The sequence below is a fragment of the Venustampulla echinocandica genome, assembly GCF_003357145.1.
Source record: "Venustampulla echinocandica strain BP 5553 chromosome Unknown scaffold_8, whole genome shotgun sequence".
NCBI lineage: Eukaryota > Fungi > Ascomycota > Leotiomycetes > Helotiales > Pleuroascaceae > Venustampulla > Venustampulla echinocandica.
The window spans coordinates 689,697-716,815 of NW_022474213.1; the positions used below are offsets into that span (position 1 = coordinate 689,697).

The 27,119-nt window shown below is 46.9% G+C and overlaps 12 protein-coding genes across 12 annotated transcripts; 6 read left to right on the forward strand and 6 right to left on the reverse strand.

Moving 5' to 3' along the window:
• Nucleotides 1-1,628: 1,628 nt before the first annotated feature.
• BP5553_08595 (putative DNA repair protein RAD50) lies at nt 1,629-5,958 on the forward strand (the record flags this gene model as incomplete). Its single annotated transcript, XM_032017218.1, has 5 exons — nt 1,629-1,711; nt 1,819-1,846; nt 2,046-2,129; nt 2,187-5,654; nt 5,710-5,958. The coding sequence occupies 5 exons, from the start codon at nt 1,629-1,631 to the stop codon at nt 5,956-5,958; spliced, it is 3,912 nt and encodes a 1,303-aa protein (XP_031866649.1).
• Nucleotides 5,959-7,637: 1,679 nt separating this feature from the next.
• On the reverse strand, nt 7,638-7,943 carry BP5553_08596 (uncharacterized protein; the record flags this gene model as incomplete). Its single annotated transcript, XM_032017219.1, has 1 exon — nt 7,638-7,943. One exon carries the CDS (start codon nt 7,941-7,943, stop codon nt 7,638-7,640), a length of 306 nt encoding a protein of 101 aa, XP_031866650.1.
• Nucleotides 7,944-8,651: 708 nt separating this feature from the next.
• On the forward strand, nt 8,652-11,449 carry BP5553_08597 (uncharacterized protein; the record flags this gene model as incomplete). The annotated part of the gene is made up of 4 exons (XM_032017220.1): nt 8,652-8,761; nt 8,816-11,066; nt 11,120-11,251; nt 11,303-11,449. 4 exons carry the CDS (start codon nt 8,652-8,654, stop codon nt 11,447-11,449), a joined length of 2,640 nt encoding a protein of 879 aa, XP_031866651.1.
• A 1,204-nt stretch (nt 11,450-12,653) lies between these two features.
• On the forward strand, nt 12,654-13,064 carry BP5553_08598 (uncharacterized protein; the record flags this gene model as incomplete). Its single annotated transcript, XM_032017221.1, has 1 exon — nt 12,654-13,064. The coding sequence occupies one exon, from the start codon at nt 12,654-12,656 to the stop codon at nt 13,062-13,064; it is 411 nt and encodes a 136-aa protein (XP_031866652.1).
• Nucleotides 13,065-13,719: 655 nt separating this feature from the next.
• On the forward strand, nt 13,720-14,394 carry BP5553_08599 (Uncharacterized protein; the record flags this gene model as incomplete). Its single annotated transcript, XM_032017222.1, has 1 exon — nt 13,720-14,394. One exon carries the CDS (start codon nt 13,720-13,722, stop codon nt 14,392-14,394), a length of 675 nt encoding a protein of 224 aa, XP_031866653.1.
• Nucleotides 14,395-14,511: 117 nt separating this feature from the next.
• BP5553_08600 (tRNA(His) guanylyltransferase) lies at nt 14,512-15,776 on the reverse strand (the record flags this gene model as incomplete). The annotated part of the gene is made up of 7 exons (XM_032017223.1): nt 14,512-14,736; nt 14,808-14,912; nt 14,968-15,056; nt 15,106-15,278; nt 15,441-15,572; nt 15,624-15,713; nt 15,763-15,776. The coding sequence occupies 7 exons, from the start codon at nt 15,774-15,776 to the stop codon at nt 14,512-14,514; spliced, it is 828 nt and encodes a 275-aa protein (XP_031866654.1).
• Nucleotides 15,777-16,407: 631 nt separating this feature from the next.
• Nucleotides 16,408-17,951, forward strand: BP5553_08601 (Uncharacterized protein; the record flags this gene model as incomplete). The annotated part of the gene is made up of 2 exons (XM_032017224.1): nt 16,408-16,456; nt 16,675-17,951. The coding sequence occupies 2 exons, from the start codon at nt 16,408-16,410 to the stop codon at nt 17,949-17,951; spliced, it is 1,326 nt and encodes a 441-aa protein (XP_031866655.1).
• Nucleotides 17,952-18,212: 261 nt separating this feature from the next.
• Nucleotides 18,213-19,730, reverse strand: BP5553_08602 (Uncharacterized protein; the record flags this gene model as incomplete). The annotated part of the gene is made up of 1 exon (XM_032017225.1): nt 18,213-19,730. The coding sequence occupies one exon, from the start codon at nt 19,728-19,730 to the stop codon at nt 18,213-18,215; it is 1,518 nt and encodes a 505-aa protein (XP_031866656.1).
• A 237-nt stretch (nt 19,731-19,967) lies between these two features.
• BP5553_08603 (Uncharacterized protein) lies at nt 19,968-20,465 on the forward strand (the record flags this gene model as incomplete). Its single annotated transcript, XM_032017226.1, has 5 exons — nt 19,968-19,997; nt 20,029-20,094; nt 20,139-20,210; nt 20,261-20,335; nt 20,394-20,465. 5 exons carry the CDS (start codon nt 19,968-19,970, stop codon nt 20,463-20,465), a joined length of 315 nt encoding a protein of 104 aa, XP_031866657.1.
• Nucleotides 20,466-20,637: 172 nt separating this feature from the next.
• On the reverse strand, nt 20,638-21,229 carry BP5553_08604 (Uncharacterized protein; the record flags this gene model as incomplete). Its single annotated transcript, XM_032017227.1, has 3 exons — nt 20,638-20,828; nt 20,880-20,994; nt 21,053-21,229. The coding sequence occupies 3 exons, from the start codon at nt 21,227-21,229 to the stop codon at nt 20,638-20,640; spliced, it is 483 nt and encodes a 160-aa protein (XP_031866658.1).
• Nucleotides 21,230-21,642: 413 nt separating this feature from the next.
• On the reverse strand, nt 21,643-25,043 carry BP5553_08605 (RNA cytidine acetyltransferase; the record flags this gene model as incomplete). Its single annotated transcript, XM_032017228.1, has 4 exons — nt 21,643-21,856; nt 21,910-24,717; nt 24,781-24,966; nt 25,027-25,043. The coding sequence occupies 4 exons, from the start codon at nt 25,041-25,043 to the stop codon at nt 21,643-21,645; spliced, it is 3,225 nt and encodes a 1,074-aa protein (XP_031866659.1).
• Nucleotides 25,044-25,694: 651 nt separating this feature from the next.
• On the reverse strand, nt 25,695-27,055 carry BP5553_08606 (putative acetoacetyl-CoA thiolase; the record flags this gene model as incomplete). Its single annotated transcript, XM_032017229.1, has 4 exons — nt 25,695-26,706; nt 26,757-26,832; nt 26,891-26,940; nt 26,991-27,055. 4 exons carry the CDS (start codon nt 27,053-27,055, stop codon nt 25,695-25,697), a joined length of 1,203 nt encoding a protein of 400 aa, XP_031866660.1.
• Nucleotides 27,056-27,119: the final 64 nt, after the last annotated feature.

The window sequence follows — 27,119 nt, forward strand, 5'->3', positions numbered from 1 at the left end:
AAGTATCTCCAGCTTCCAACTACTCCTTGTTTCACAAAACACCTCAAATCTCACAACCGTGCAATCGAGACTTATATTATGGGGGGGTTGTGGTAGCGAATTCCTATTTGGTCCCAGCCGCTGAAATCTAGTTGGGTCTTAAACTATAAGTATGGCAGTCCCAGCGCCGAACAGCGCTGTCGCTGAGGGGAAATGATCTGAGTAAGATCGTCTCTGGCCAACATTCAAGTTGGGCGGGCTCATCTGAGCTTCGGATCTAATATGATACTGAAAAACGTCCCGAAGTTGTGCCCTTCAAAAACCGGGTCAGGGTACGTTTAGAGGCTATGCGTATGGCTCATTCTTGGGCGACTTTGGTGTAAACCTCTTTTCGTCAGTATTATAAAGCCTAACGGCTATTACCTAGATATAAATCTAATATCGTATAAATATCTTACTGGAATTGAGGTCAAGTTATATGAATATCTTACTAGAATTTGAGATATTCAAGTCGTGAAAATATCTAACCGAAATTAAGATATTTACGCTATCTATTCTCTAGGTAAGGCTCGTCAGTTAATCTTCAAAAATGAGTAGCATACGATAGCAGCGAATGTCGCATGCTCCTCTTTAGTCCAGATAGTCCCTCAGCCCTGAAACTGGGAACTTTGAGCTCAGGAGGTGACAATCTCTAGAAATTCGCCAAATTAATGACGGCAAGGATAATAGTGTTGGCAACGACACTACGGTATGTATTAATATTGCAATAGGAAAACAAAACAGCAAAATATAGTATGTGGTTATGGTATTGCAATATATTTCTAGTATGCCATGGTGGTTGTTGATGGTTATCTCTGGATTAACTAATCTTAACGCCTCTAATTCGCTGTTTGATACTGTAATAACGGCGTCAAGCCAAGATATGAGCAGCTTTCGAGTCGTCTGTAGCCGTAGGAAGCATACAGAAATTTAAAGGAGACAGGAAACTCACGTCTTCCTGCCAAAAAAACTTCCTACAGACACCTTACTGAATCTTGGCTCTGGAAAGGAGACACTTATCGACAAGACTTCTACTCCGGGTTCGTAGAGAGCTCCACGCAGAGGTGTTCAGCTTGTCGCCCTGCTGCTTGATATTCTCAATTAAGAGCGTGTGGTGCAGTGCCTTCCTCGACTACCGTGCCTTTTTCCTCGTCTGCTATGCTAGTTAAGGTATTCTACCCTTTGACAAGAACTGTTGAGAATCGGCAATGCTGATATATCAGAGTTTTACCAGGGTTTTCAGATGCATACCCACTCTAGCAAAATATAGCCCACTTTTACCTGTATATAACAAGGGCTTCTGCTCCACCTCTATTACTAGAATCAATCAACTCGTTCCATCATTTTCAAGGCCTCCAAAATCCGGGACAAGAACCAAATTACTTCATTAAGTTGAATAATTTAAATTGCTCAAGTGTCCCAATTAAGTTGAGTATTTGTAGCAAATTATCTAATTAGGTTAAGTAGGGAAATTGCTCAAATTGCTTAATTAGATAGATTGAGTAACATAAATTATTCAATTAAGTTGAGTAAATCTTCAATTCTTGAATGCACCGATTTGCTCTAATAGTGCGCCATAAGCGCCAAGCTGATGGCTGGATGATCACGTGATGGGGCGTCGCGTATCTCCAAATGGGCGCGTCAACCTCACTTCAACCCGAGCACTCTTCACACAAAAAGCGTATATCACGATGTAAGTAGTGCCTACTCTTGGGATCAATATATTAAGGCTAACCAACGTCTAGGTGTAAGTGTATATGCTTTGCCAGCCTAGTCTCCACTGCTAACTCCATAAAATAGCTCAAATAGAGAAGCTAAAGATCACCGGGTAGGCAAGTCTAGACGTTTTAGCTGCGTATAGCTAACTCTATACACAGAATTCGGTCGTTTGATAACGGCCATGGGGAAACTATATATTTCCACGCTCCACTAACCCTTATCGTGGGGTATAATGGTTCTGGCAAGACGGCAAGGCACCTACTGTAACGCTATTTGCTATACACCTTACTAATCGCTACCCCCTTTAGACCATTATTGAATGTCTCAAGTACGCCACTACCGGCCAACTCCCCCCTAACAGCAAGGGCGGGGCCTTTGTACACGAGCCTAAGGTTGGTCCCCTCCCCCCTCCCCCCTTCCGTCGTGGTGTTTACGCTCAAGTTTGGTAGCTCGTAGGGGAAAAGGAGGTCATGGCACAAGTCAAGCTTCAATTCAAGGACCACAGGGGGTCAAAGTTGGTTGTTACGAGAAGTCTACAACTTACTGTCAAGAAGACCACCAGGACGATGAAGTCGCTCGATGCCTCACTTTTAATGATAAAAGATGGAGAACGAACCTCGTTATCGACTAGAATGGCAGAGATGGATGGCATTATCCCGAAATATCTCGGAGTATCTGCGGCAATTCTAGAGTCCGTCATATTTTGCCATCAGGACGAGTCGTTGTGGCCTATGAGCGAGCCATCGGTGCTGAAGAAGAAATTCGATGAAATCTTCGAGGCTATGAAATACACGAAGGCGATTGACAACCTCAAGGCTCTGAGGAAAGATCATATGGATAAACTGAAGTCACTCAAACACCAGGAGACGACTGCCAAGGATAACAAGGACAAAGCCGACCGAGTGGAGAGAAAATGCAAGGCACTTGCGGCCGAGACCGATCTTGTCAGAGACAAGGTCAACGCCCTCGACAAGGACATAGAAGTTGCGATGACTGTTAAACAGGACAGACATATGAGGGCAGCTCAGGCTTTTACGGTTGTTGAGGAACTTAAGCAAAAATCCCTGCAGGCAGAATATCTACGGGAAAACGTCAACGAGTTGAAGTCACATCTCAATGAGCTTCAGGAATCTGATGAGTGGCTTGAGTCAACTCTGGCGCAATATGATGAGCGGATGGCTCAATATAAGGAGGAAGAGGAAAATCTCCGAGTTCAATATAACGTACTCAAAGAGGGAACTAAGACGTCTACGCGACAAATGTCCGAGAGGCAAGCGGAAAGGGGTCAACTGCAAGCCGAGAAAGAGAGCTATGAGAGACAGGTCCAATCGCGAGTTCAACTTGTTAAAGAGGCTGCGCGTCATCACTCGATGCGGGGTTATGATGGAGACCTTGATGACAGCCAGATCCGGGAGTTTGTCGGACGAATAGAAAAATTGGCCAGAGACAAGGATCGTGAACTGGAACGCATCAGGAAGACGATGGATGACGAGCTCCAGCAAGCCCAGGCTGTTATCACAGATCTTGAGCGCCAAAGAACGGCCCTAACGCAAGAGAAAATCAACGCTAGGCAAACCATTGCTGGCAATGACAAAAAGTCAAATGCAAAGCAGAATGACATGAGCTTGATTACAGTAGATGAAGGAGCGATAGCTGCACTTGAGATCTCACTGAAGGGAGCACGAGAACGTCTAGAACGGCTCACATCTGAATATGAGGCCGCAGATTGGGATAATCTTCTTAAAACCGAGCGAAATCAACTACGACAGCTTCAAGATGAATCAGCAAGATTGCGGAGTGAGTTAATCCAGAGCAACAAACTTGTCCAAGGCCAGGCACAGCTGGAGCTTGTCAAGAAGGAGGCAAAGGATCGTCAAGCACGTCTTGATACTTTGAAGGCGACGTACCAGGAACAACTAGCTTCTATAGTTGGGCCAGATTGGCGAGTGGAGAGCCTTGAACGCGAATTTCAAGATGCTCTGAACCAACGTACTCGAGCTGTAGAGGATGCCAAAAAGCAACAGGATGGGATGGCTAAGGATCTTAGCGGGGTGGAGTTCCAGCTTAAGTCATGCCGCGGTGAGATTAAGAAGAAGAAAAATGATATGCAGAGGTGCATGAGCGCAGTGTTAGCCTCCATCACTACCGCTGACGGAGACCCGCTGTCCAGCATCGATGATTATCCGAACGAACTACAAGCCATAGAGAAGGAACGCAACCAAGCTCGGAAGGATCTTGATGGAATGGTTTATTATACCGATTATTACAAGACATGCCTGGAAACTGTAAACCAGCGCAATAGCTGCAGGCTCTGCCAGAGAAAGTTTGCAGATGGGAGGGAGCAGTCAGCAGCACTAGAAAGAATCAATAAGCTACTCGCAAAGCAGGCGAAAGACCAGCTCGAGGAGGAGCTTCGAGTATACGATGAAGATTATCGGAAAGCAGATGCATGCCGCTCGCAATACGAAACCTACAAAACCTTATCATCTGAACTTCCGACAATTGAGAACAATCTTGAAAAGCTTGAATCCGAAAAGGCCTCACTTGTCGCAAACCTCGAAAGACAAGATACCTTGGTCTCTAATGCCGAGGCAAAAACCAGGGAAGTCACCAACCTCAGCAAAACCGTCACTACCATTACCCAATATAACAGCGAGATTTCTAAGTACGAGAATGATATTGCGCGACTTTCTTCGCAGCAGAAATTATCTGGTAGTCTTCTGTCTACCGATGAGCTTGATCAGCAGAGTACGGCCTGCGAGGAGCAGATCCGGACTGCAAATAACAAAATCAACAAGCTCATCGCTGATAAAGAACAAGCACGATCTACTATCAACAGCTTAGAGAGAGAAGAAGCGGATTTCTCTCAGAAGCTCAATTCAGCCCAGTACAAGCTTGAGAAGAAGCAGGCACTTTCCTCCGCCATTGAAGAACTTCGTGAGAATACCGTGCAGCTTCGTGATGCTATACAGCGTGCAGATGACGAACTCGAATCACTGGCGCCACGAATTTCGAAGGCCAGAGCTCAGCGCGAAGACATCCAAAAGCGTGGCCGAGTCAATGAAAAGGAGGTCCAGGCGGAGAAGGATAACGTGGCCAAGACAGTCCATAAGTTCAAGGTGGTGGAAGAGAGCATCAGCAAGTACGAAGAAGAAGACGGAGCTGGAAAGCTCGCAGCATGTCACCGCGCGATCAGCAATCTCGAGCAAGAGCAGAAGCGCATTGAGACCGAAATTTCCCACGTTACTAAGAGTGCCAATGAGATGAAGGCACGCGCAGACGATAGTGAGAGCACCAGGAAGAGCATCGTTGAGAATATGCGATATAGAAAAAATCTTCGGGACTTGAAAGATATCCAGGACGAAATTGCGGAACTCAACTCTCGCAACGTTACCGAAGATTACGAGCAACTCGAGTATGAAGCTACCGATGCGGAGAGAAATTATCAGAACTTGGTCGCTGACAGAGGGCCGATGGTTGGTGAAATAAAGAGCAAAGACCAAGAGCTGGCAGGATTATTACAGGAATGGGAAGCCGAGTACAAAGATGCAGGACCACAATATCGGGAAGCCCACGTCAAGGTCGAGATCACAACAGCAGCCGTCGATGATCTTGCAAAGTATGGGCATGCTCTTGATGCCGCGATCATGAAATACCATAGTCTAAAGATGGAGGAGATCAACCAGATTGCGGGCGAGCTCTGGCAGAGGACCTACCAGGGTACAGATGTTGACAGAATCATGATTCGCTCAGAGAACGAAAACGAAAAGGCCAAACGTAACTATAACTACCGTGTGGTCATGGTGAAAGAAGACACCGAAATGGATATGCGCGGTCGATGCAGTGCCGGTCAAAAGGTGTTAGCTAGCATCATTATTCGCCTAGCCCTTGCAGAATGCTTTGGCATCAACTGTGGAGTACGTATCAATCATGGTATTTGTGTCAGCTATATTTGCTTACGATGATTTCCAGGTCATTGCTCTCGATGAGCCAACCACGAATCTAGATCGAGACAACATCAAGGCTCTCGCAGATTCCTTGCACTCCATCATCAAAGCACGACGACATCAGTCAAACTTCCAACTTATCATCATCACTCACGATGAGGATTTCTTGCGGGAGATGAACTGCTCTGATTTCTGTGAGACTTATTGGAAGGTTAGCAGGGATGATAAGCAGAAGAGCAGTATTGAGCGACAGTCGCTTTCTAATCTCATGTAATTACCTCGCTTTGCACAACTCGGGATATGGCGGCCAAAAGGGGCAGGTGTACATGGGTTCATGGAGTTAGGTCATAATGATGACGTTGCATGGCGTTTGCTAGACGGGGATGACATGGGACTGTACTTAATCACACGTAACCTAATATAGGTGAACCAAATTCTACAAATTGCATCATGATGAAGGAGCACACATATCCGATATTGTATAAATATCTGACTGAAATTCAAATATTCAAGTTATACGAATATCTCACTAGAATTGAAGTATTCAAGTTATATAAATATCTGACTGAAATTCAGACATTCAAGTTATACGAATATCTCANTATTCAAGTTATATAAATATCTGACTGAAATTCAGACATTCAAGTTATACGAATATCTCACTAGAATTGAAGTATTCAAGTTATATAAATATCTGTCTAAAATCGAGATATTCAAGTTGTCTAAATATCTAATTGAAATTAAGATACTGGCGCTACTTGAATATCTCAATTTCGGTTACATATAGAGGATATATTACAGTAGGCGGGTAAGGCTTAATAGAGATCTAGAAATAGCTTTACTTTGCGGCCGGCTAGATATTCGAATAATAGAGTGTAGTACTATACGACGACTATCTAGATTGTATAGAAATAATATAGAAACTCGATATCGGAGATATATATACCTACCTAGGTAATAGCCGTAGGTGCCCGATATTCCTAGCAAAAGTATTTACACCAAATTCGCCCAAGAATGCGCCATAGTTGTGTCCCCGACCGCCTTTTGCGGTAGCCTCGTTTTAGACGAGCGCAAGGAAACGCGACGCAAGGTATATAGACAACAATAAGACGTTACGTCTATTATGCAGCCCTGGTAGTCCAGTGGTAATCTCCGCAACGAACATAAACTATTCAGACGACAAACTGAATAAACAAACAGGCAATGATGGTATAGTCCATCTGGGGATGCGGTAGAAGCATTGTGATATTCCAAACCGACTAAAATCAGTTCGCCTGGTTTCTCCTAGCCCTACGGGGGGGCTTGGTCTTTTGCCATTTTCGCTATTATTATTTTTTTGTTGCCATGTTTATTTGAAGTTTTCTTTTTGAAGCGACGCGCGCTTATCTGGGGCTCCGAGTTGGGGGAAGCGGTTTGATTTTTAAGCTCGAATTTACCTGATTCAACTCGCCTCGTGTGCTCTATGACCTCGAATATATATGTCTCAAAGGAATACACATTACATTTTAAATCCAAAGTGTTACAAAATAAGATAGCTCTAAATAAAAAGAGTATATGCACGTGACATCCCCCCCTTAATTCAGTTCGCTTATGAGAACTCGCGAGTAGGCAGAATCAGAACAACGAGTTTCGGCCGTTTACCAATTCCCTAGCCAGCTCTCTCCACATTACTTATCATTCCAATTTATTGGCAGGAGACGAGCTTGGAATAAAGGCATACCCCTCTAAATCGCAGTGTTGGCAGTACGGATAAAGTGTGGCTACTTGGTACATTTTGAAAGCATACTCGGGCATCTCCGGTCTCCCCAGCTTGGGACACCTAGAAAATGTAGTATTTGTAGCGTACCTACCTACCGTATCATGGGAAGAAGGAATGTCTTCAGTTGAGATAGTAATTGAAGTAATAGAGGCGTCTCAAATAATACTATATGGAGCTTCTTCGCAGTTTTCTTATTAGAAGGCTTTGGGTGTATCTTCTACTCCGGCTGCGGATTCGCGTACTATCGCGGCTTCCTCGCTTATGGTGCTGGCTATTCGCCCTTCTACGAGGCTCGTCTCTCGCCTCTCGCCATCATCATCTTTCTCTCCACCATCATCATAATCATCCTTCTCCTCCATACTATCAACGATGACCCTCTGGTCGGAGGTTACTAGTACATACTGCTCTCCGCGGTAGCAGAAACCGTCCCTGGCAGACCACCAACTCCACCGGCGGTCTCCCCCAGATTCCCCAGAGGATTCGTGGCGCTCATGATACATGGAGATCGAGCTGCCACGGGGCTGGGGGAGGTAGAGGTGGAGTTGGTGTTGGAGCTTTGCCAGCGGCAGCAAAGGAGCTGTCGTTAAAAGGTATGTCAATGTGTTTCCTCCCAGAGCCATATATATCCCTATAGATCTGTCTTTGCACGCCGCCTCCTTGGGTAATGCCGTCTTCTCGTCACCGCCTGCTCGACCGACTGTGAAGCCTTGTTTGCTTTCAAGACAACTGCTAATTCACTCATGGCAGTTCTCATGAGGCTACCTACCGCCATCACCACCGCGCCGGCAAATGGGGATATATATTCTCGTCCCCTTCGTCCTCTTCTCTTCTTTCTTTCTTCCTCTCTTCCTCAAGTCAACACCAGCAAACGCCAACTGTTGACCTGCAATAAACCGATCTTGTCTCAACTGTCTACTCTCCAAGGAGAACTACTCAATACTTCAAAGACCACATCTTTCTATTGCGGAATCCAACCACAAAAGGTAAGTCAACTTGTCTCTATCCAACACAACTCTCCATCCAACGCGTCTCTTTATCCAACGCGACAGTCACAACACCACAACACAAGCACAAGAGCTTCTTGAGCCTGCAGTAACTTCAAATCATCTCTCTCTATTTCACTTCACTAACATGTCTGACCTAGATCTCTCACAAAACGTGAGACATTCACCCTCAAATTTTCACCTTCAACTATCGAACGCGTGAAAATGAAACCATCACCTGTTACACTCTTCAATCCTCACAAGGAGTCCCCATTTTCGCAAGACACAATTATGTCCGCCGGTCCGTCGAATAGTGCTCCAGCAACCTCATCAAAGTAAGAAATGTCTTTTAAGTCCAAAGTGAATTTCAATACTAATATAATAACAAGCTATCGTCGAGCCCGACCAGTGGGCATCTACCAGCCTCAGATGTCACATGTGTACTCTGATCGTGTTTTCCGCCGCCGTCCCGCCGGTATTGAGCAGCACAACTTGGAGCATGAGCAAGGCATTGCTAGACGCGACTTTGTCCAAGCCCAGGAAGTAGCGGATATGCACGGGAACAACTTCAATCACCCAAACGATATGTCCCAACTCGACTTTGAGCATGAACAAGGAATAAAGAGCCGTGACTTCCTTCAGGCACAAGGAATGGCCTATACACGTGGATCGAACACGGGTGGTGACAACTGGAACTGTGGACCTGCTATGGCCACACGTCCTGCCTATTTTCCCCGCCGTACTGGTGATGAGTTTGGTCTTGGTGACGAGTTTGAAAACTCCAAGGCTCGAGAACAAGCCGCACGCTACTATCGGCTTCACGGCAACTCAGTTCGGCCTCGCAATGAAACCCAGCGCCCCCAGGCTACATATGCAAGCCACCGAGACTTTACTGTCTATAGAGACACACAAAAGAACCAACCTGAACGTTCTGATCACTTGTACCGTCCTCCTCAGGGGTCTGGAGCCGCTGGTCCTATAAACAACTCTGCTTCAAGCACCCAGCCTCGCAATCGCACCCGGAATCCAGGGCCTACATCAATGAACTACCGAGAAATTATTGTCTATGAAGCCACACAACAGAAGCAACCTGAACGCTCCGATCACTTGTACTCTCCTCCTCGGGGGTCTGGAGCTGCGGCGTCTATGAGCAACGCTGCTTCTAACACCTCACATAGTCCTCACGCAGATGCAAAGACCAACAGCTCTGACTACTATCGAGATGGTCATGGCTATATCCGAAAGCGAAATGGCTCTGAGGGGTCAGGAGACAGCACTTCATCCCACCCATTGCCTAGCTTCTACCGAGATAGAAGACCAACAGGTATGAGCAATAACTCGGGCTCACGCCACTCTTCCGGAGAGTACACAGATGTGAGTGCATACACAACTGGAACTCCTTTCGCTGAACGCAACGGCCACTCTCCATTTCAGCAAGGCGAAGCACAGAACAATGGTGTGCAGAATACGAGTGGGGATAGATTTCAAGAATATACCACAGATAATGGAGATATCGGCCAGGCCTTTGGCTACAATGCACTCCTCGCTGGTCAGGCCCCTTTGACAGAGCGGAACCTACTCAAGAGCAAGAAGTCTGCCCCACAGCTGCCTAACCTCAAGAGCAAGAGGTCTTTCTGGGACAAGATCAAGATGAAAAAGTCGAGCTCGCTTGACTCGCTCACTGGAGCCATCAAAGGCAAGATGAAAAAGTCGAGCTCGTTTGACTCGCTCACTGGAGCCATCAAAGGCAAGAAATCGAAGTTGGCCGCAAAGTTTGCTCGTGTATCTAATCGTACCGATTCCACCAAGGTTGGTGATCCTGCCCAGAGTGGAAACTCCCAGTCTGGAGGATCGCCCAAAATCTCTCTCGCTCCTGCATCTCTTGATATTGCCTATGATGGCAGAGATCCTGCACTCGAGGGTATCCATGAAAACTCTCAGTCTCGCGGATCTCTTGAAATTTCTTTCGCTCCTGCATCTCTTCGAACCGCCTATAATGACAGAGATCCTGCACCGGAGGGCGTCCATGAAAATCCCCAGTCTCACGAATCTCTTGAAATCTCTCTTGCTCCTGCAATCCTTAGAACCGCCTATGACGGCAGAGGTCCTGCACTGGAGAGCGTCCAAGAAAATTCTCAGCCTCGCGGATCTCTTGAAATATCTTTCGCTCCCGCATCCCTTGAAAACGCCTATGACGGCAGAGATCTTGCACTGGAGGGTGCTCACAACAACCAGTATGGCAAACTTTCTGATAATACAGCTCCGCTTGGAAATCCTGTCGTTGAGGGCGAAAATTTTCAAGCAGCAAAGCTAGCCCAGCGCTCCTCGTTACCAGGCTCAGACGGACCATCCTCTTTGACGCGTACCCAGACTTATAACCCCATTGGTTGCATCACAGCTATTTCCGACCAAGTTGATGTTGTCATAGCTCTTGGTATCCAGATGGCAAGAATGAATGAAGTTCAATACAGGATTGCGACCATGACGAAGTATGTGCACAAACCATTAAAGAGATTGATTTATGAGGGGATACAGGCTCTTCCCGAACTCTTGAAGCAGGCAGAGTGTGCGATGAAGAATAACGAGAATCACGAGTACATGGAGGAGGAGCTAGACCGCATCGCAACTGCATTCACGATTGTGAGTAGCTTGATGCAGTAGTTTTTATGAGTGATTCGCTGACCAGCTTCCAGACATCCAAGAGACTTCTCGACCTTTTCTCATTGATGGTCATATTAGCTCTTCCGAAGAGCGCGCCGAAGAGGTTCAAGCCTTTTAACAAAGGGGTGTTCTTTGAGTTGTGTAATACTAGGGATGCCTTGAAGGTGTGATCTTCCCTATCCCGTCCCGTCAAGCCGCAGCTAATTTTGCCTTAGAATTGGACCGAGACACTTGACAGTATTATATTTCCTGTCCCATACGGTGCGAAGAAAGTCAAGCTGTCGGTTCATTGGAGCGCCGTTCAGAAGGCTATGTTTGCGTGCGACTTGTGGGAGAATTTGGAGGGATGTGATGGAGTATAATTAGGCTTTCGGTCCGCTTTGTTGCTCTTGCTAGGATGGCCAGCTTATTTTTCATGCCGGGTTTCCACTTTTATGGACGAAGGAGGGTCTGGAGGGGCGTAGGATTCTGCTGGCGGGTGGTTGGCGTTATTATTTTCGGTGGTCTAAAGGAGGGTCAAGGTGGTCCACATATATTGCGCGGAAGCTTTTCTGCTTCTCGGCTCATTGCCTGAGTCTGTGACCAACGGGGTCCATATTATTGTTTTCGGTGGTCTAAAGGAGGGCCAAGGGGATCCACATATCTTGCGCGGAAGCTTTTCTGCTTCTCGGCTTACTCTTATGAGCCTGTTGACCAATAGGGTCCGTATGGATTGCAATAAATATGCTTTCTCATCATGGTCATCTCGCGATGATACCCATAAATACAGGTCCTAAGATCGTACAGGTGATAATTGCCCAGATAACCACAAGACCCCCCCATTGGAAGACTGGATAGACCCACCTTGATGTCGAAGGCCCAGGATTTAGGAGCTGAGACAGAGATGCTATTAAGAAGCCACTTTTTCCTCCTTCTATCGTAGCAAAGCAAGTTGGCATTGCCATGGTACATGATAGTCCTGATGATGTGGTATCGTCTTTCTGACGAGCATTGGCAGAGTTTGTTACAATTTCTGACTTCTTGTCTCTCGCTGGTTGAGGAGCCCCTGATCCATCTGCGGATTATTGGTTTCCGTTTCTGCCATCGCTTTATAAAGTGCTCTAGAGAGGTGACGATACGAACACTGCTTTTAGCTACAGCCATCAACAGTGAGTAGACGACAACTTTCCAGACAGTAGAACTTGTGAACATGTCTTTGATTGGAATTGAAAAGGCCATCGATACCTAAGATCAGTGATTAGCAAAGGACGTCAATGACTTGTACTGACAAAAAGAAGGCAAGCTGCTACTTACAAAGAAAAAGGGTACCAGGGCTATCTTCATTGTTGGCTGGCGTAGGATGTGTCTGCCAACTTGCTGACGTCCCTGAACCCTGAACCAGTGCCGTCAAATATTTCGTCAACAAGGGTCAAATTGGTCTTGGCACGAAATGAGCAAGTTCCAGAGTCACAAGAAGTAGCCAAAAACTTGACACAATGGGTCGAGCAATAGTCCAGCCACCATCCCTCACACTTCCCAGCGTGGTAATTAGGTTTACTATAGACCAAGCCAACGATATCATCCATGATGGCAGGACTAACAAGGGCCACCCCTATCCGGGCCTCTTGCAACCCTCCAGAGGACAGAATGGCAAACATTGTGCCTGGGAGTGTTGAACATAGTGATGCGATAGCAGAGAATCCCACCAAGGGAACGGGACAAGGTGTTTCTATACTCGTGGGAAACCGAAAAAGAAGCAGCAAGAAGGACGACCCAATTGGCATGCAGAGTCAAACTGTTGCAATTGAAGCAGTTGTGATAGCAGCCTTCCGAAGTAGATTCATATGCGTGCTGAGTCCGCCTTCAACCGCCAATCCAATCAGACCCAGATATCCCAGTGATTGGACTGACTCTTGCATGCCATGCATTAATCATGCTGTTCCATTGATGGGAAGGCCTCATATGACATCTATGAAGGGTCCCCCAATGATTTCTTAGTACAAGAGTCTATCAAACACATAGCGGATCGCATTGAGTAGCAAATGAGCGAAGCCAATAAGAGTATAGTTGTAATGCCTAGCTCTTCGTAGGTGAGGTAATGCACGCTCAAAGGAGCCTGGTGTAGAAATCCTCTACTAAGGAAGGCAAGCCAGGCTTATCCCATTTTATATATGACATATGGAACAAGAGGATACTTTTAAAAGAATTATTAAAGGACATCAGGAGGGTTCACATAATGAAGTCAAAGTTGGTGACGTTCACTTGGTGGCTCGAGCGGCTCTATTAGTAAGCCCCAGTAATAGCCAACGCGAGAATACAAGGAATGGAGCTTCTACAGGAACAGTTATGGAATTAACTTAACAAACATTTGGAAAATCAATAGCGCTCAGTCGTTCTTTACAAGATTTATCTGTACTTTTCAGTGTGAATGATTTGTCTACAAATAAGAGCTATTCATGGCTCGAACAGCTATGAACACCAAGATGCACAAGCCACACCAGCAACCGAAGCGAAGAACGCTAAGATACCATAAATTTTCCCCCCAAGAACCAGCGATAAGAAAATCACATTTCACATTTCACAGCGTCCCAAAGCCAGCCATTTTGCCCTTCTCTCAACCTCCATTTAGCGTGCAACAGCCCCAACACGCAAAATGAATGCCCACGCGCTCCTCACCTCGCAGGGCTGGAGAGGGACAGGGCATTCTCTCCACCCCACCACCGACGGGACTGGACTCTCGCGACCTCTCCTTGTCTCCCGCAAAGACAACACCCTTGGCATCGGCAAGAAACAACATAAAACAAGTGACATGTGGTGGATGAATGCATTTGATAGCAGTCTGAAGGGCCTGGATACGTCGAAGCAGGGGACTGTTGTGCAGACTGTAACGAGCGGAGGCTTGGATATGGTGACAAAGGGAGGGGCGCGGTTTGTCGGGACTGCGGTGGGAAAGGGATTGTATGCGAGTTTCGTCAGGGGCGAGTGTTTAGGTGGGACAATTGAAATGGATGATGACAGCGGGACGAGTACACCCGTTGAGAAATGTAAGAAAAGTGAGAGGCGGTCGGATAGGAGGAAAGATAGGAACGAGACAAAAGAGGAGAGGAGGGCAAGGAAAGCTGCGAAACGAGCTGCACGGGCAAATGGAAGCATGGCAGAGGAAGTCGACGATCCCAAGGAAGCCAAAAATATGGCCATTGAGAAAACCGAGACGAAAGAAGAGAGAAGGGAACGACGACGATTGAAGAAGCTGGGAAAGGAAGCGGAGCAAAAGTCTATCGAAGCATCCTCCGAGAAGGAGAAGAAGAAGAAACGACGGAAAGACTGACGGGTAGATGGGCGAAATGATCTATAACTGCATTAGCAAGGCGTTCAAGGGGATATATCATCACATCGATGGTATTGGCATTTATACGGCGCTCTCAGCAATTATTCAAATTCTGCCTCATGGCTCCTTGGGTATCTTTCCAGGCTTATTCGATAGAAGCCATGGCCTCCTCTCCCAGAATTCATCCTTGATAACGTCTACATGCTGTATAGTGATTCGTGCTTTGGCCCTTCTCTTCCGATCTTTTTCTTGTTGTGTCTTTGAGAGCTCCAATTGCTCTGTAGTCTTTGCGGAGTCTTCTTCGACCATTTCTGATGCAGAACTGGGCTCAACAAGTTCGTACTAAGGATATTTAGTAAAGCATAACAGATAAAGTGTAATGGAAAGATAATGTAGGAGTCAATCAATCTTACATCGCGAAACGCCACGCTGCCCTTTTTGTAGATCTCAGGCTCATTGTTGTAATTTATTTTGAATCTCGAGAACAGTATCTCATTCTTATCACTTGATACTGTTCCCTGTATTTAGTTAGCTTCACCATACGACTAGTAGAAACGCCGATGGAAGACTTACTGCAAGCTCTTTCTCTGCATCCTTGGCCTCCATACCACCCGACTGCACCAATGCCCAAAAGGTCGTATTATAGAGATTATTGATATGGCCTTACCTTCCGTTAATATAAACCCCGGAGATAAAGAATTGTATACTCACAATCAACCTGCCTCCAGCTCATGTAATCTCTCAGGTTCTGTACACTGGGGTACATAACCGCCCTGCCATCAAAGCTAGGTAGGGGAGGAGAGAGTTGTAGATCTGGGAAGTAATCCCGCCATAGATGGACGAAATATGCCGTGAACGTTGATGCGATCGTAGTAACGAGCTTACTAGCCGATGGTCAGTACTTTGCTGGTCCCTGAAGTATGGGAGAGGGGTAATACCTCGATCGCCTTTCAAACAACGTGCAGGACTTATGGAATACGAAACTTGACGAGAAAGATTCGTATCAGCTACTTGTAATACGCAACCCACGCATAAGAGATAGATACCTATATTCATCGCTGACACCGTACGCAATAACGATATCTGGCAGCTCACTCATTACTGCCTTAGCTGCTGCATTCATCAGATCCAGTGCTCGGCGATCATTGGGTTTCGCAAAAGCGTATTTGGCTGAAAACCTAGCAATCCATTTTAGTTCTGAAAGTGAAATAGATAAATGGTAGACGTACTTGTGGAAGCCGCGCCCGTCGATCCGGATCACGATCCATGTATTTGGAAGCAGGATATCGGGTTGCTCGAAGGCCTTAACATATTCATACCTAAAACATAGTTAAATTAGTTGCGTATATTTCGGAAGAGATCATATACTTGGAATTGGCCATCGTTTCGAGATAGCGGGTTTGGTATGTAAACTTTTGCAAACGCGGGCTTCACCAAGAAGTAGGTTGAAGTCTGAGTCAAGCGAAAAGTGAAGTGAACCACCACACCGAACTTAATAGAAAATATACTGCATGTGATAGTACACAATTTCTATAATTATGTACCATATGCCACAACTATTTCTGGAACTCATTTACAGCTACCATCCCTACAAGAAACCTGAAATAAATGATACTAGACCGAGGTCACGTGATCGAATACCAGCAGATCACTTGGACAGGCTAGCTCTAATTTATGGCTAAGGGATATACAAATTAATAGCACTTTTAGGTAAGTGAATAAAACTGTGATACGGTGGTTTCGTGTTGCCTTTGTTCCGTGGACATTGCAACTCCCGAAGTCAAGTACCGAGAATCTGCCGATACGAAAACCCATTGATGTCTTTCCAACGTTACAAACACTATGTACAAACCCAATCCAAGTGCAACCATACCTTGCCTATTCCCGGAAAAGGGTTCAACTTCAACTATGGTATCCATATATTAATATTAGCAGCAAGCATCTTCCACCAAGGTCATATGGTGTTTACATGTACCATTCAATGCCAGCCATTGAATAGAGAGAATATGACATATGACATCACCGTTTGTGGTTTTGGTGTCCGCCATAGGCCAAGCTGTGGGTTAGCGGAAGTCCACTCCCATATAAAGTCACCCATCAACCAGGAGCCTACTATTGGTGAACTAGAAACTGTGCAGGACATGGTTGCCCCAAATCCTCAAGCATAACCCTCCAGAATATCCTCATAACAACACGAAATCAGTAATACCCCTTCATTAGTGAGCATAAACGTATCCCAATTGTTTATTTAGCTTAGTTGCTAATGGGCATCCCTGTCAGTGACAGGACACACCCAACCAAGTGTTGAGAACTTGAAGCAGATTATCAACGACCATCGTCCTAAACTGGATCACTATGAGTCGGTCTACAAAAATCTGCACAGCCGTCCTGAACTTGGTTGTATGGAATCGGAAACCGCAGGGGTCGCCGCAGAGCATCTAAAGAACCTTGGATTCGAGGTCCATGAAGGCATTGGCGGTCATGGACTCGCCGGTGTGTTCAAAAATGGATCCGGACGTACAATACTCCTTCGAGCAGACATGGACGCCCTCGCCATTCTCGAGGAGACGGGTCTTTCTTATGCTAGTAGGGCCCGTATGATAGATGACCAAGGTGTAGACCAGCCCGTCTCACATGCTTGCGGTCATGACACTCATGTTACCTGTCTGATGGCGGCTGCCACTCTCCTCCACTCCGCAAAATCGAGCTGGAAAGGCACATTGATCTGTCTTTTTCAACCAGATGAAGAGCATGGCGCCGGGGCACAGGCTATGGTCGATGACGGCCTCTACAAGAAGATTCCCAAACCAGACATCGTTCTCGGCCAACATGTGACACCTGTACGATCAGGTGTAGTTGCAACTCGGTCTGGCCCATGCATGTCTGCCGCTGATTCGTTCAATGTCACAATATTTGGACGCGGAGGACATGGCAGCCAACCTCAGAACACAGTTGACCCTGTCCTAATTGCCAGTCATGTTATTATTCGGCTTCAGAGCATTGTGAGCCGCGAGGTCAAACCAGGCGAGATCGCAGTTATCACATGTGGCAGTATTCATGGTGGTGGCACAGGAAATGTCATTCCCGATCAAGTGGACCTCAAACTCAATATCCGCACTTATACTCCTGAAGTACGGAGTCAAGTACTGGCCTCGATGAAGCGAATCATTGAATCCGAATGCGAGGCGTCCGGGGCTGAGAGGAAGCCAGTTATAACGGCAACAGACAGCTTCCCATTGACAGATAATGATCAAGGGCTCACAGATACTCTTACTTCGGCGTTCCAGTCCTATTTCGGGGCCGACAACGTCTGGGATATGGGAAGGGCCACCGCAAGTGAGGATGTCTCGATTTTGGCCACTTCAATAGGTGTTCCATACTCGTATTGGAACTTTGGAGGTACAGATGAGGATAAATGGGAGGATGCTGTGCGTAAAGGAAAGGTTACGAGTTTGATTCCCGGTAACCACAGCTCACTATTTGCGCCTGTTATAGAGCCTACTCTTAGGACTGGCATAGACGCAATATCATTGGCGGCGTTGACATTCTTGACCTAGTTTAGCCGTCAGAGAATTCTTCGTTGATTGCGGTGGAAGGGGGCACTTCTAAACAGAGTGAAGGATTGCGCTCCTTTCTGTTATTAGAATAACTAGTACCTAATTTAAATGACGAAGTGTCAAGTTTTGGTTCATCAGTCCCACTTGTTATAACCCCGGAGGTCCTGACACCACTCTTCGTACAGATCGACGTGTTGAACACATCAAAATACTCGTACAATAGCGGCGCAAATAGTATTTATATTCTCGACTCCAAGCAAACTATCCCACATCTTCAACACCCGGTCTCACCGTCGGCGTATTCCCAAAACTCTCAAGCCCTCTATCAACAATCATACTCCCCGTCAATCCATGCTTAGAAGTTTCCGCCACCGAGGTAAGGTCCGTCGCAACCTCATTAGAATCGCTTTTCAGCGCAGCAAACCGCGACCCAGCCTGCTTTAGTAACTCTTGGACCTCGGTCTCCCTTGCTAAAATTTGAGTCTTTTCTAGCTTTAAATCTGCGGCTTTCTTGTGTTTCTGTACGAGCTCCTCTTGCATCGAGCTTAGAGTAGCTTGCAATCTCTCTAAACATTCCGACAAAGCTGGCAAAGGTGTGATTTTATGCGGGACTTGCGCAGAGGTAGCCTCTACATCATCACTAGGCTTGTGAAGGCCGTCCATGCCAGCACGAGTCTGCGCAGCTTCGTATGCTGCGAGCCGCTCCGCTTCAGAATCATCTGTGTCATCCGCGGAGCTGCCTTCCGCGTTCTGGATCATAGCTGCTATCTCTTTGCGGTGGCGGCGCTTTGCTTCGCGCTCTTGTTTCCTGCCTAGAGCGATGCGCCCATCTTCTACAAACTCGTCGAATCCTTCGCCTAAATCCTCATCCTCTCGTACCAATCTACCCTCTGCCGGCTTCTTTCGAGGCAAGAGGGATAGCTCTCCTCGGGAATCGTTATCCGCATCGTTAAAAGAGATGAAATCTTTCTCTTGAACTCGACGTGCCCTTCGCTCCTTCTTCTCTCTGATTTCTGCTTCAGTTGGTATGTGTGATGAGACCGTCGCACTTGATCCGAATTTGTCATCCGTATCCACGATCATAGCACCCTCAAGCTCAGACGCATCCAGGCCCTCTTCATCCTCGGCGGTAGCATGTAAAGCCTGTAAGTCCTTGGGCGTAGCAGGCGTAGAGCTTTTCAACTCATTTAGATAATCCTTACTATAGGTAGGACGTTCCTCATCGTCGTCGCCACTTCGAATAGGTAGACCTTGATATGGAAGTTGTTTCCGCATCGCATTCCCTTCAATAACTCTGCGTCCTAGGACAGCTTTCTTTGGCATAAATGCCTCGTCATCCTCCAATGCTTCTGCGGCATCTCCAGATATGATCTCGCCCGGCCCAAAAGAAAGTCTTGATGACGGTGCCTTCTTCTTCTTCATCAACGAACTTGATCGCCCTATGGTAGGTTTGTTTGCGTTCTGCGAGCCATTATACCCTCTCCCTTCACCACTTGTGCCGGAATCGTTATCATCTTGCGCTAGGTCATCTAGTACAGTGCTTTGTCGCAAGGAAGATTTCTTGAAACCCTTTCGACTTGAATTGGTAGAGATACCGGTTGTAACGGGGGCTACAAATACTCTGTCAGTCGGCTTTTCAGAATCAGCTGGGTTCAAAGCTGCAGCTTCAGTAGACTCACAGTTGTTTTCCTTCGAATCTCGAGCATCCGTTGCGCCACTTTCCTCTTCGTCGTCCACTTGAATGACTCTACCCTTCCGTTTCCCAAAGGCGGACTTCATCGTGTAGAACTATTATGGGCTCAAATCCCGACGCGTTGAAATAATAACTTCTCCGTGTGAAGTATTTCGAAACAATTCTAGCTTCCTACGAGATCGATAACCATAAAAGTCGACGCGATTTCAATATCACCACGTGACCGGTGACCCTAGCGCGAGTCGCAACCAAACTTTCCAAGACGGAAGCATCGAATTCACAAGCAATTATCCCATCCAAGGCAACTCCTCCAAACCGTCAAGATGCCTCAAGCTCAGCCCGAGCTAAAGAAGGTACGTGCAGTGCTCTTCCACCCTTATAAAGAACTCCAAAATCGCGGGATCCGAAACGCGCGACGTCAGCGCCGCAACCACGAGGATCAACGCGATGGTAAGTCCAAGAAATGCGACAAATGGACTAATCCCATGTTACAGTACCTCGACAAAAGGCTATTTGTGCAGTTGAATGGGAGCCGGAAAGTTATTGGCGTGTTGAGAGGTTACGATGTCAGTCTTCCCTTGGACTTGGAGAGAATCTTGGACTGATACGGAGGCAGGTGTTCTTAAATGTCGTATTGGACGATGCGGTTGAGGAGAAGGAGGGCGGGGAGAAGGTCAGATTAGGCATGGTGGTTAGTTTTTCATCCCTCTGCTATGACTTTTAGAATATCGTGGCTAATGACGAGGTAGGTCATTCGAGGAAATTCCGTCGTCATGCTAGAGGCATTAGAAAGAATAGGCGGCGGTAGAGAGGAACGGTGAAGGGGTACACATCGTATGGTACGCAGTCAGCAAGGGAGATGGAATTATGGAAAGGCCCAAAAAGTTACATCTGGAAGTGGACACGGCGTTTTTTCGAGAGGGCTCTGCGGTATTTGTATGACAAACGCAAAACGGGAGTCAGTATCGTCTTCATGAGGAATACCAACTATGGCTACTTAAACTGCTCCCAATACTTCTCCTCGTATCCTTCTACCAGTGCACCTTCGTATTGCTTGACCCAATTCTTTATGCCACCTTTCAGAATGAGAACTTTAACTTCAGTTCTCCGACCGAACTTGGCGATGTCATCGATGTAATCTTGCATCCAGTTTGCACAGCGGGTACCCCGGCCAGCTGAAGAGCCTGAAGGCTGTTAAGAACTTTCCCTTAGAATGTAAATAGAACGTCACCTACCACAGTAGAAAATCACCTGCTTAATCGATGCCCTATCACAGAGGTCAAGAAGAGGTTTGCGATTTTGATAGAAGCTCTGAGCTGGAAGGTTGAGAGATGTATGGATGGTGCCGCCCTAGGCAATGTCAATCCCCGTGCATTCCAACTATGCTAATGTGGACGACTCGACATACCTCCCAATCGTTCCTTCTCACATCCACAAGCAGGAAAGGCCGAGGAACAGGGTTGATATCCATGTCATCAAACAACTTCATCACTTCGTCTGCGCTGATCTCAGGGCATTTTGCCTTTGGAGCGGGGAACGCCGCCCACCACTCAGCTGGTTTGGCTGTTTGTGTTGTTTCGGCCATGGCGCTTTTGAAAGAAACAAGCTAGATTTGGGGCGTTTCGAAGAGCTTGGTTTTACTCTATTATAATGTCTTGTTCGTATACGGGTGATGTTTTCGCGAGCGGAAAGATAGACTTTGAGTCGGTCGCCTCGTTGGTGTGAGGTTGTTGTTCAGGCTACCCGATTCGTCAATAAGAACATAAAAAATTCGACCAAGCGTCTACATAGGTACCTTAGGGAAGCAGCTGTTCACAAATTATATGTAAATTTTACGGATGGACTACAATAAGAGTCACTGTAATCAAGTCTGGAGCCGATCACCGTAGCATTTACCTCCCAGTTTCATAAAATCATCAATTGGTGATAATAACTCTACAAAGCTCCGCACGATATCTTTCAATAGCTACTCCGGAAACTCCAGTATACAGCAAAAACCTATGCATGCCCCCTTTTAGGCGCCTTTTTCGCCCTTTTATTCGCTTTTGCTTCAACCTCCTGAGCATATATCTCCGCAGCAGTTTCCCCCGCCTTTCTCTTGGTCTTCGTGCTCTTCACGCTAACTACGACATTCTTCTTCCCACTCTTGGTAGCACTGAGAACCTGCTTCTCGGCGTCTGCCCAGCCAGGAGCGCCCTCTTCAATTTCATATCTGTTAAACTGGTTAGACTAGCAAACCTTGGGGGTTCATAAGATTAAACTTACTGGTCCAGAGGCAGTGCATCAATAAGCTCCCTCTGCTTCTCCTTCAAAGCCTTCATGGCCTCATCACCACCTTCTTCAAGCTCGTCTTCTAAAGTAGTTTCCAAGGGAACGAAACGAGTATCAACAACCTCATCATCGAAAGCGCCGCTCGCATCTTCTCTACTAACGCCAATTCTATCTCTGTTCGGCATTTCAGCTTCAATCGCTCCAGTGACCAAGGAGTTGAAGTGTGAACTGATTTTACGCATGATCTTGATGAACATGGCTAGCAACTGAGATGATGGGAGAGACAGTTCTGCTTCCAACACGGATAGATCTTTGCATTGCAGGCCGACGGCAAGCAGGATTGATTGCTGGATGCCGGTAAGCTTGATACTGGACTTCAACTGGCCTGTAAAGTACAAGTTGGCTAATTTGGGGACGAGATCAAGCACAACGTGGTAGTCGAGCATGTTGTTTGCATAAGATTCTAGGCGTTTGAGGTCAAATGGTGAAAATAGGGAGTCGAGTTGGGGTTTAGCCAGCGCAAGGGGCTCATTTTCTGGGTCTAGTTTGGCACCCATATTTGCGGACTCGTCAATGCTGAGCGCAAGGATAGAGGGGAAGTCTCGGAACTGGTAGGCCAGGAGGGAGAGGAATCGGCGATGGAAATCCCTTGAGAATGCTCCCTGCCATGATTTATCGTCGCTATTTTCAAGCGGGCGAATCATGACACAAGTGTGCTCGCCAGTCAACTCATTCGCAGTTTGCCGCAGATATACAGGGGCAAAATGGGCACGTTTCCAGAATCTGTGCAGCGGTTGTGTAAGGCCGTAGCTTACACCAACGTAGTCAAGCTGATCTGGGCGGCGCTCTGAAAGCTTCGAGAACAGAGGGGGCATTTTCCGAATATCTCTGACCTTGATGTCATCGTTAAGAAGTGAGGCGTTTGCTAGTTCTGCATCTGTAACCCGCGTAATGGTTTCCTCACTTAAAGGCTTCGCATCCTCCGATAGATCCGCAAATTTACCCTCGTAGAAATCATTCAGCAATTCAAGTGCTTTGCTTCCGTATCCCATCTGGATGTAATCAGGATTGGTTGCTATTCGAACAACACGAGCACCAGAAAGCCCAGCAAAGTCCTCATCCTGGAACTGCTGACTGACGATCCAGGGAATGAGATCACCGGCCGCTCTCTTTCCTCTGCTCAAGCTGTTTGCCACGCTCTCTCTGCTGATTCTGCCTTCGAGCGCAACCTGGATAACACAGAGCGGCTCTGGCAAATGGTTGCTGTCTTCGGGAATTGGGGGTACAAGCACGAAAAGCTGATGCGCAGGAGCATCACTCATTAATTGGAGATCATCGGGGGAGTTTTTGTAATGGCTCGCAACATAAAGAGCAACCATCTGCTGTAAGAACTTCTCGGACACTTCATGGAAGGAGAAAAGAGTATCGCGGTTAACATTGAGCAGCTGGCATTGTGACGGGTCAGGGCAACCTTGGAGCGTATTTAACTTTGAGCGTGGTAGTGTGGCATCAAGACAGAGAACTGTATTCAACCACTTTTCCACGCCATCGCCTTTGGCGTAACGAATTGGTTCCGAGAGGGTGATTTCTCGTAAAGAACGTCCTCCAGTGAAGCTGTTATCCGCTGTCTTCGAGGCTTTCCCGGTGGCCCTATCTGTAACCTCCGCGTCGTTAATTCCTCCCGCTTTGGAGTTGCCCATCGATTGTTCTCGGAGTTGTTTGATTAACTTCAGGGAAAGCGATCTCCCAGTGCCCTCGTATCCATTAATTGTTGACGCCATGAAAACGAGATATGGGCCCATCAGCTTTCGAACCAAAGGTAGTGGAATTGCAGCCGCTTCATCGATGACAAGCAATTCGGCCTGGCCCAAGACATGGGCATCTTGCGGTCTGATATATTGAATCGTCTGACGATGTTGACGATGTATGTTAACTCTCACAATAGCTTTGTTGAAATCTGGATTGGTCGATTGGATGATTGAATAATCCACATGGTCCATATAGTTCAGAGCGTCAAACCCTTTGAAAATAAATTCAAAAAGAGTTTTCAAGTTCTCTGGGCTTGGGGACGTGATGAAGATGTTGCTATATCCGTGGGCTACTGCAGCAGCTACGGCCACACCCAAAGCAGCTGATTTGCCTCTACCACGAGCGGCTGTCAGAGTGACAGTACTTCTCAAGGTCTTCTCCGCAATAGCATCAACGAAAGTCAGGAGTGCCTTTGCTTGGTCCACTGTTTTCGCCAATGTCACCAACGATCCAACCGGCTGGGTATCTTGCAATGCTTCTTTCATGTCACTCAGTTCCTTCTGCGCTTCGCTCATTGGCTCGTTGATGTCAGGAGGAGGTAGAGCTGCCACGTTCTTCCCCCCAGAGATAGGCAACACGTTCATCTCATCGTCGATCACAAGACAGGACTCGCATTTCCCCAGAGATAATATAAAGCGCTCGTTGAACCTCGCAACAACGTCCTCGTGGGCCTCGGTTCGGTACCGCGAATGGATATCCATCGATAGGGTATAGAGTTGTTTCAAGCTGCTCATTCCTTTCAGAAGCAAGACGACAAGACCTCCTCCCTCAACCGTTTCAATCGTTCTAGCGAGTAAGTTTGGTGTAATCGCCTCGAAATCTTGTAATATACACATCCCATATGTGTTCCCAAGGATCTTCTCTGTCTCTTTGTAGTATACATATCGGATATTATGTAGGGAAACGAACAACTCGAAGGGGTCCTCAGTATTGGCTTCTCGTATGCCGCGTTTTATTTCCTTTTTGATCTTGTTCTCGCGCTTTTTCCGATGACTACAGAGCGAGAATATCAGTAAACAGCTTGTCCATAAGAGGCCATTGTATTGTCTTTTTTACCTTGTGAATCCAAGGAGCTTATTCTTGTATGCCCACAGCACCGATTTGTTTTGCTTCATGTCCATGCCGGACATGATATGGTGGAGATAGACAATAACATCCTTCGATCGGTCTCCCACCACCACGAAAAAACTCCGTTTTTTCTCCTGGATCCCATTGCGCATGAGCGCCGGGATGCGCGAGTCTCTATATCAGTTCAGTCAGTTTCTCACTTTATTTGAGACATTCACTTGGATTAACACATACATTGCCTTTTTAGACATTCTCGCTGTATTCAACGGCGTTGGTTGTGATGGAGGTCGGGGGGATCTAATTATTTTTTTCGGTTAGATTCGATAAAGCTTGCGATAAGGCAGAAAAGCTGCTCGAGCACGAGGCTGAACTTAGATAAAGCTACTCCAGTGCGATAACACTAAGGACGGGGCTGAGCACAAGGCTGAGTTTTTCCTACCAGTTATATCTAGGAGGGAATATGGCGGCAGACACTTTCAATGATTCGAGCGGTCCTGCTCGGCCACTGCCTCTAAGTCCATGACAAATCTTGGAGGAGGCAGACAATAGCTGCGACATAGGCAAGTGTGGTCTCAGTCAACGATGGCATTTTGGAAATTCTGGTGTTGAGGGGGAAATATTGTAAAGAGGGACGGAATTTGTACAACGGCGCAAGAATACCTAACAACGCCGGACAGTAAGGCACGGTTACACCCATAACATCTTGAATTACTTTTATAATACGACATAAATTCGAACTGTAAATACTCTTTCCTGTGAAACATAGCATAGATTAAACTGAACTGGTAGCTAGTATTAATCTCTTAGCAATTATACGGAATCTGTGAACTAACTTTTTGAAGTTCTATATGTACCCGTGTTTATCATTACGCGTGAAATATATGCGTTGGACATGGCAAGAGCTATTGCAAAGACTCGATAACCAAAGCAGAAGCTCCACCACCGCCATTGCAAATGCCTGCAACACCAATCTTTGCGTTCTTCTCCCTTAGTACATTGACCAAGGTTGTCAGAATTCGAGCACCGGAGCACCCGAGCGGATGTCCAATGGCAACTGAGCCTCCGTGGATGTTGACCTTTGACTCATCCAAACCAAGAATCTTCATGTTTGCCAGTGCAACAACGGAGAAAGCCTCGTTGATCTCGTAGTAGTCAACGGCTGATGCTTCAATCTTTGCATGCTTAATAGCCTTGGGGATTGCCAATGCTGGAGCAGTGGTAAATTCTCCTGGTGCCTTAGCAGCATCTCCCCATCCGAGGATTTTGGCAAGAGGCTTGAGACCAAGCTCCTTCAACTTGGCCTCAGAAACGAGAACCACAGCCGCGGCGCCGTCGTTGATGGGAGCAGCATTTGGTGCAGTGACAGTACCGCCGCTGGGCATGAAGGCTGGTCGCATAGCCTTCAGCTTGTCGACGTTCAGGTTCTTGACCTCATCGTCCCTGTCGACCGTGATATTTGGCTTGCCGCGGCCACCACTGACCTCAACTGGGACAATTTCGGTTTTGAAAATTCCAGCCTCGGTAGCTTGCTGTGCCTTTTTATATGAGTTGATAGCATAGTCATCTTGTTGTTCTCTTGTAATTTGATAGTCCTTGGCACATAACTCTCCTGCCATTCCCATATGTTCCTTCTTGCCATAGCAATCAGTTAAGCCATCCTTAAGGACACCATCGACCAAGGTTTGGTCGCCATATTTGGCACCGGTTCGAAGGGTGGGAAGGTAATGGGGGACGTTGGACATCGACTCGGCTCCACCAGCAACGACAATGTCGGCATTGCCGGTCATGATTGTTTGAGCGCCTAGGATGATGGCCTTGAGTCCAGATGCGCACACCTTGTTGACAGTTGTGCAGACTGTTGCCTCGGAAAGTCCTCCAGCAAGGGCGCACTGGCGGGAGGGGTTTTGCCCAAGACTATCTCAATTAGTCACATGCTGCATTTGCAGAGCAATATTTCTCCTTACTTGGCAGACAGCACATTGCCGAAGAATACCTCCTCCACTTGTTCGGATTTGATTTCAGGGACACGCTCGACAGCGGCTGCAGACTCTATCAGCCAAATTCCCAGTAGAGAACACCCAATGCGAATTAGACCGACCTTTGATAGCAATGCCACCCAATTGAGTAGCGCTGAGACTTGAGAGTGAGCTGTTGACGTTAGCCATTGTGCCCCTTTCCTTCGGCAGAAACAAACGCACCCCAAGAACGACCCCACTGGGGTTCTCACAGCGGATACGATGTAGACGGGAGGAGCTGAAGCCATTTTGCGAGCGGTTTTGCTAATATCTGAGGGTTCAACAGAGTAGAGTTTGGATTGGAGAGTGGTT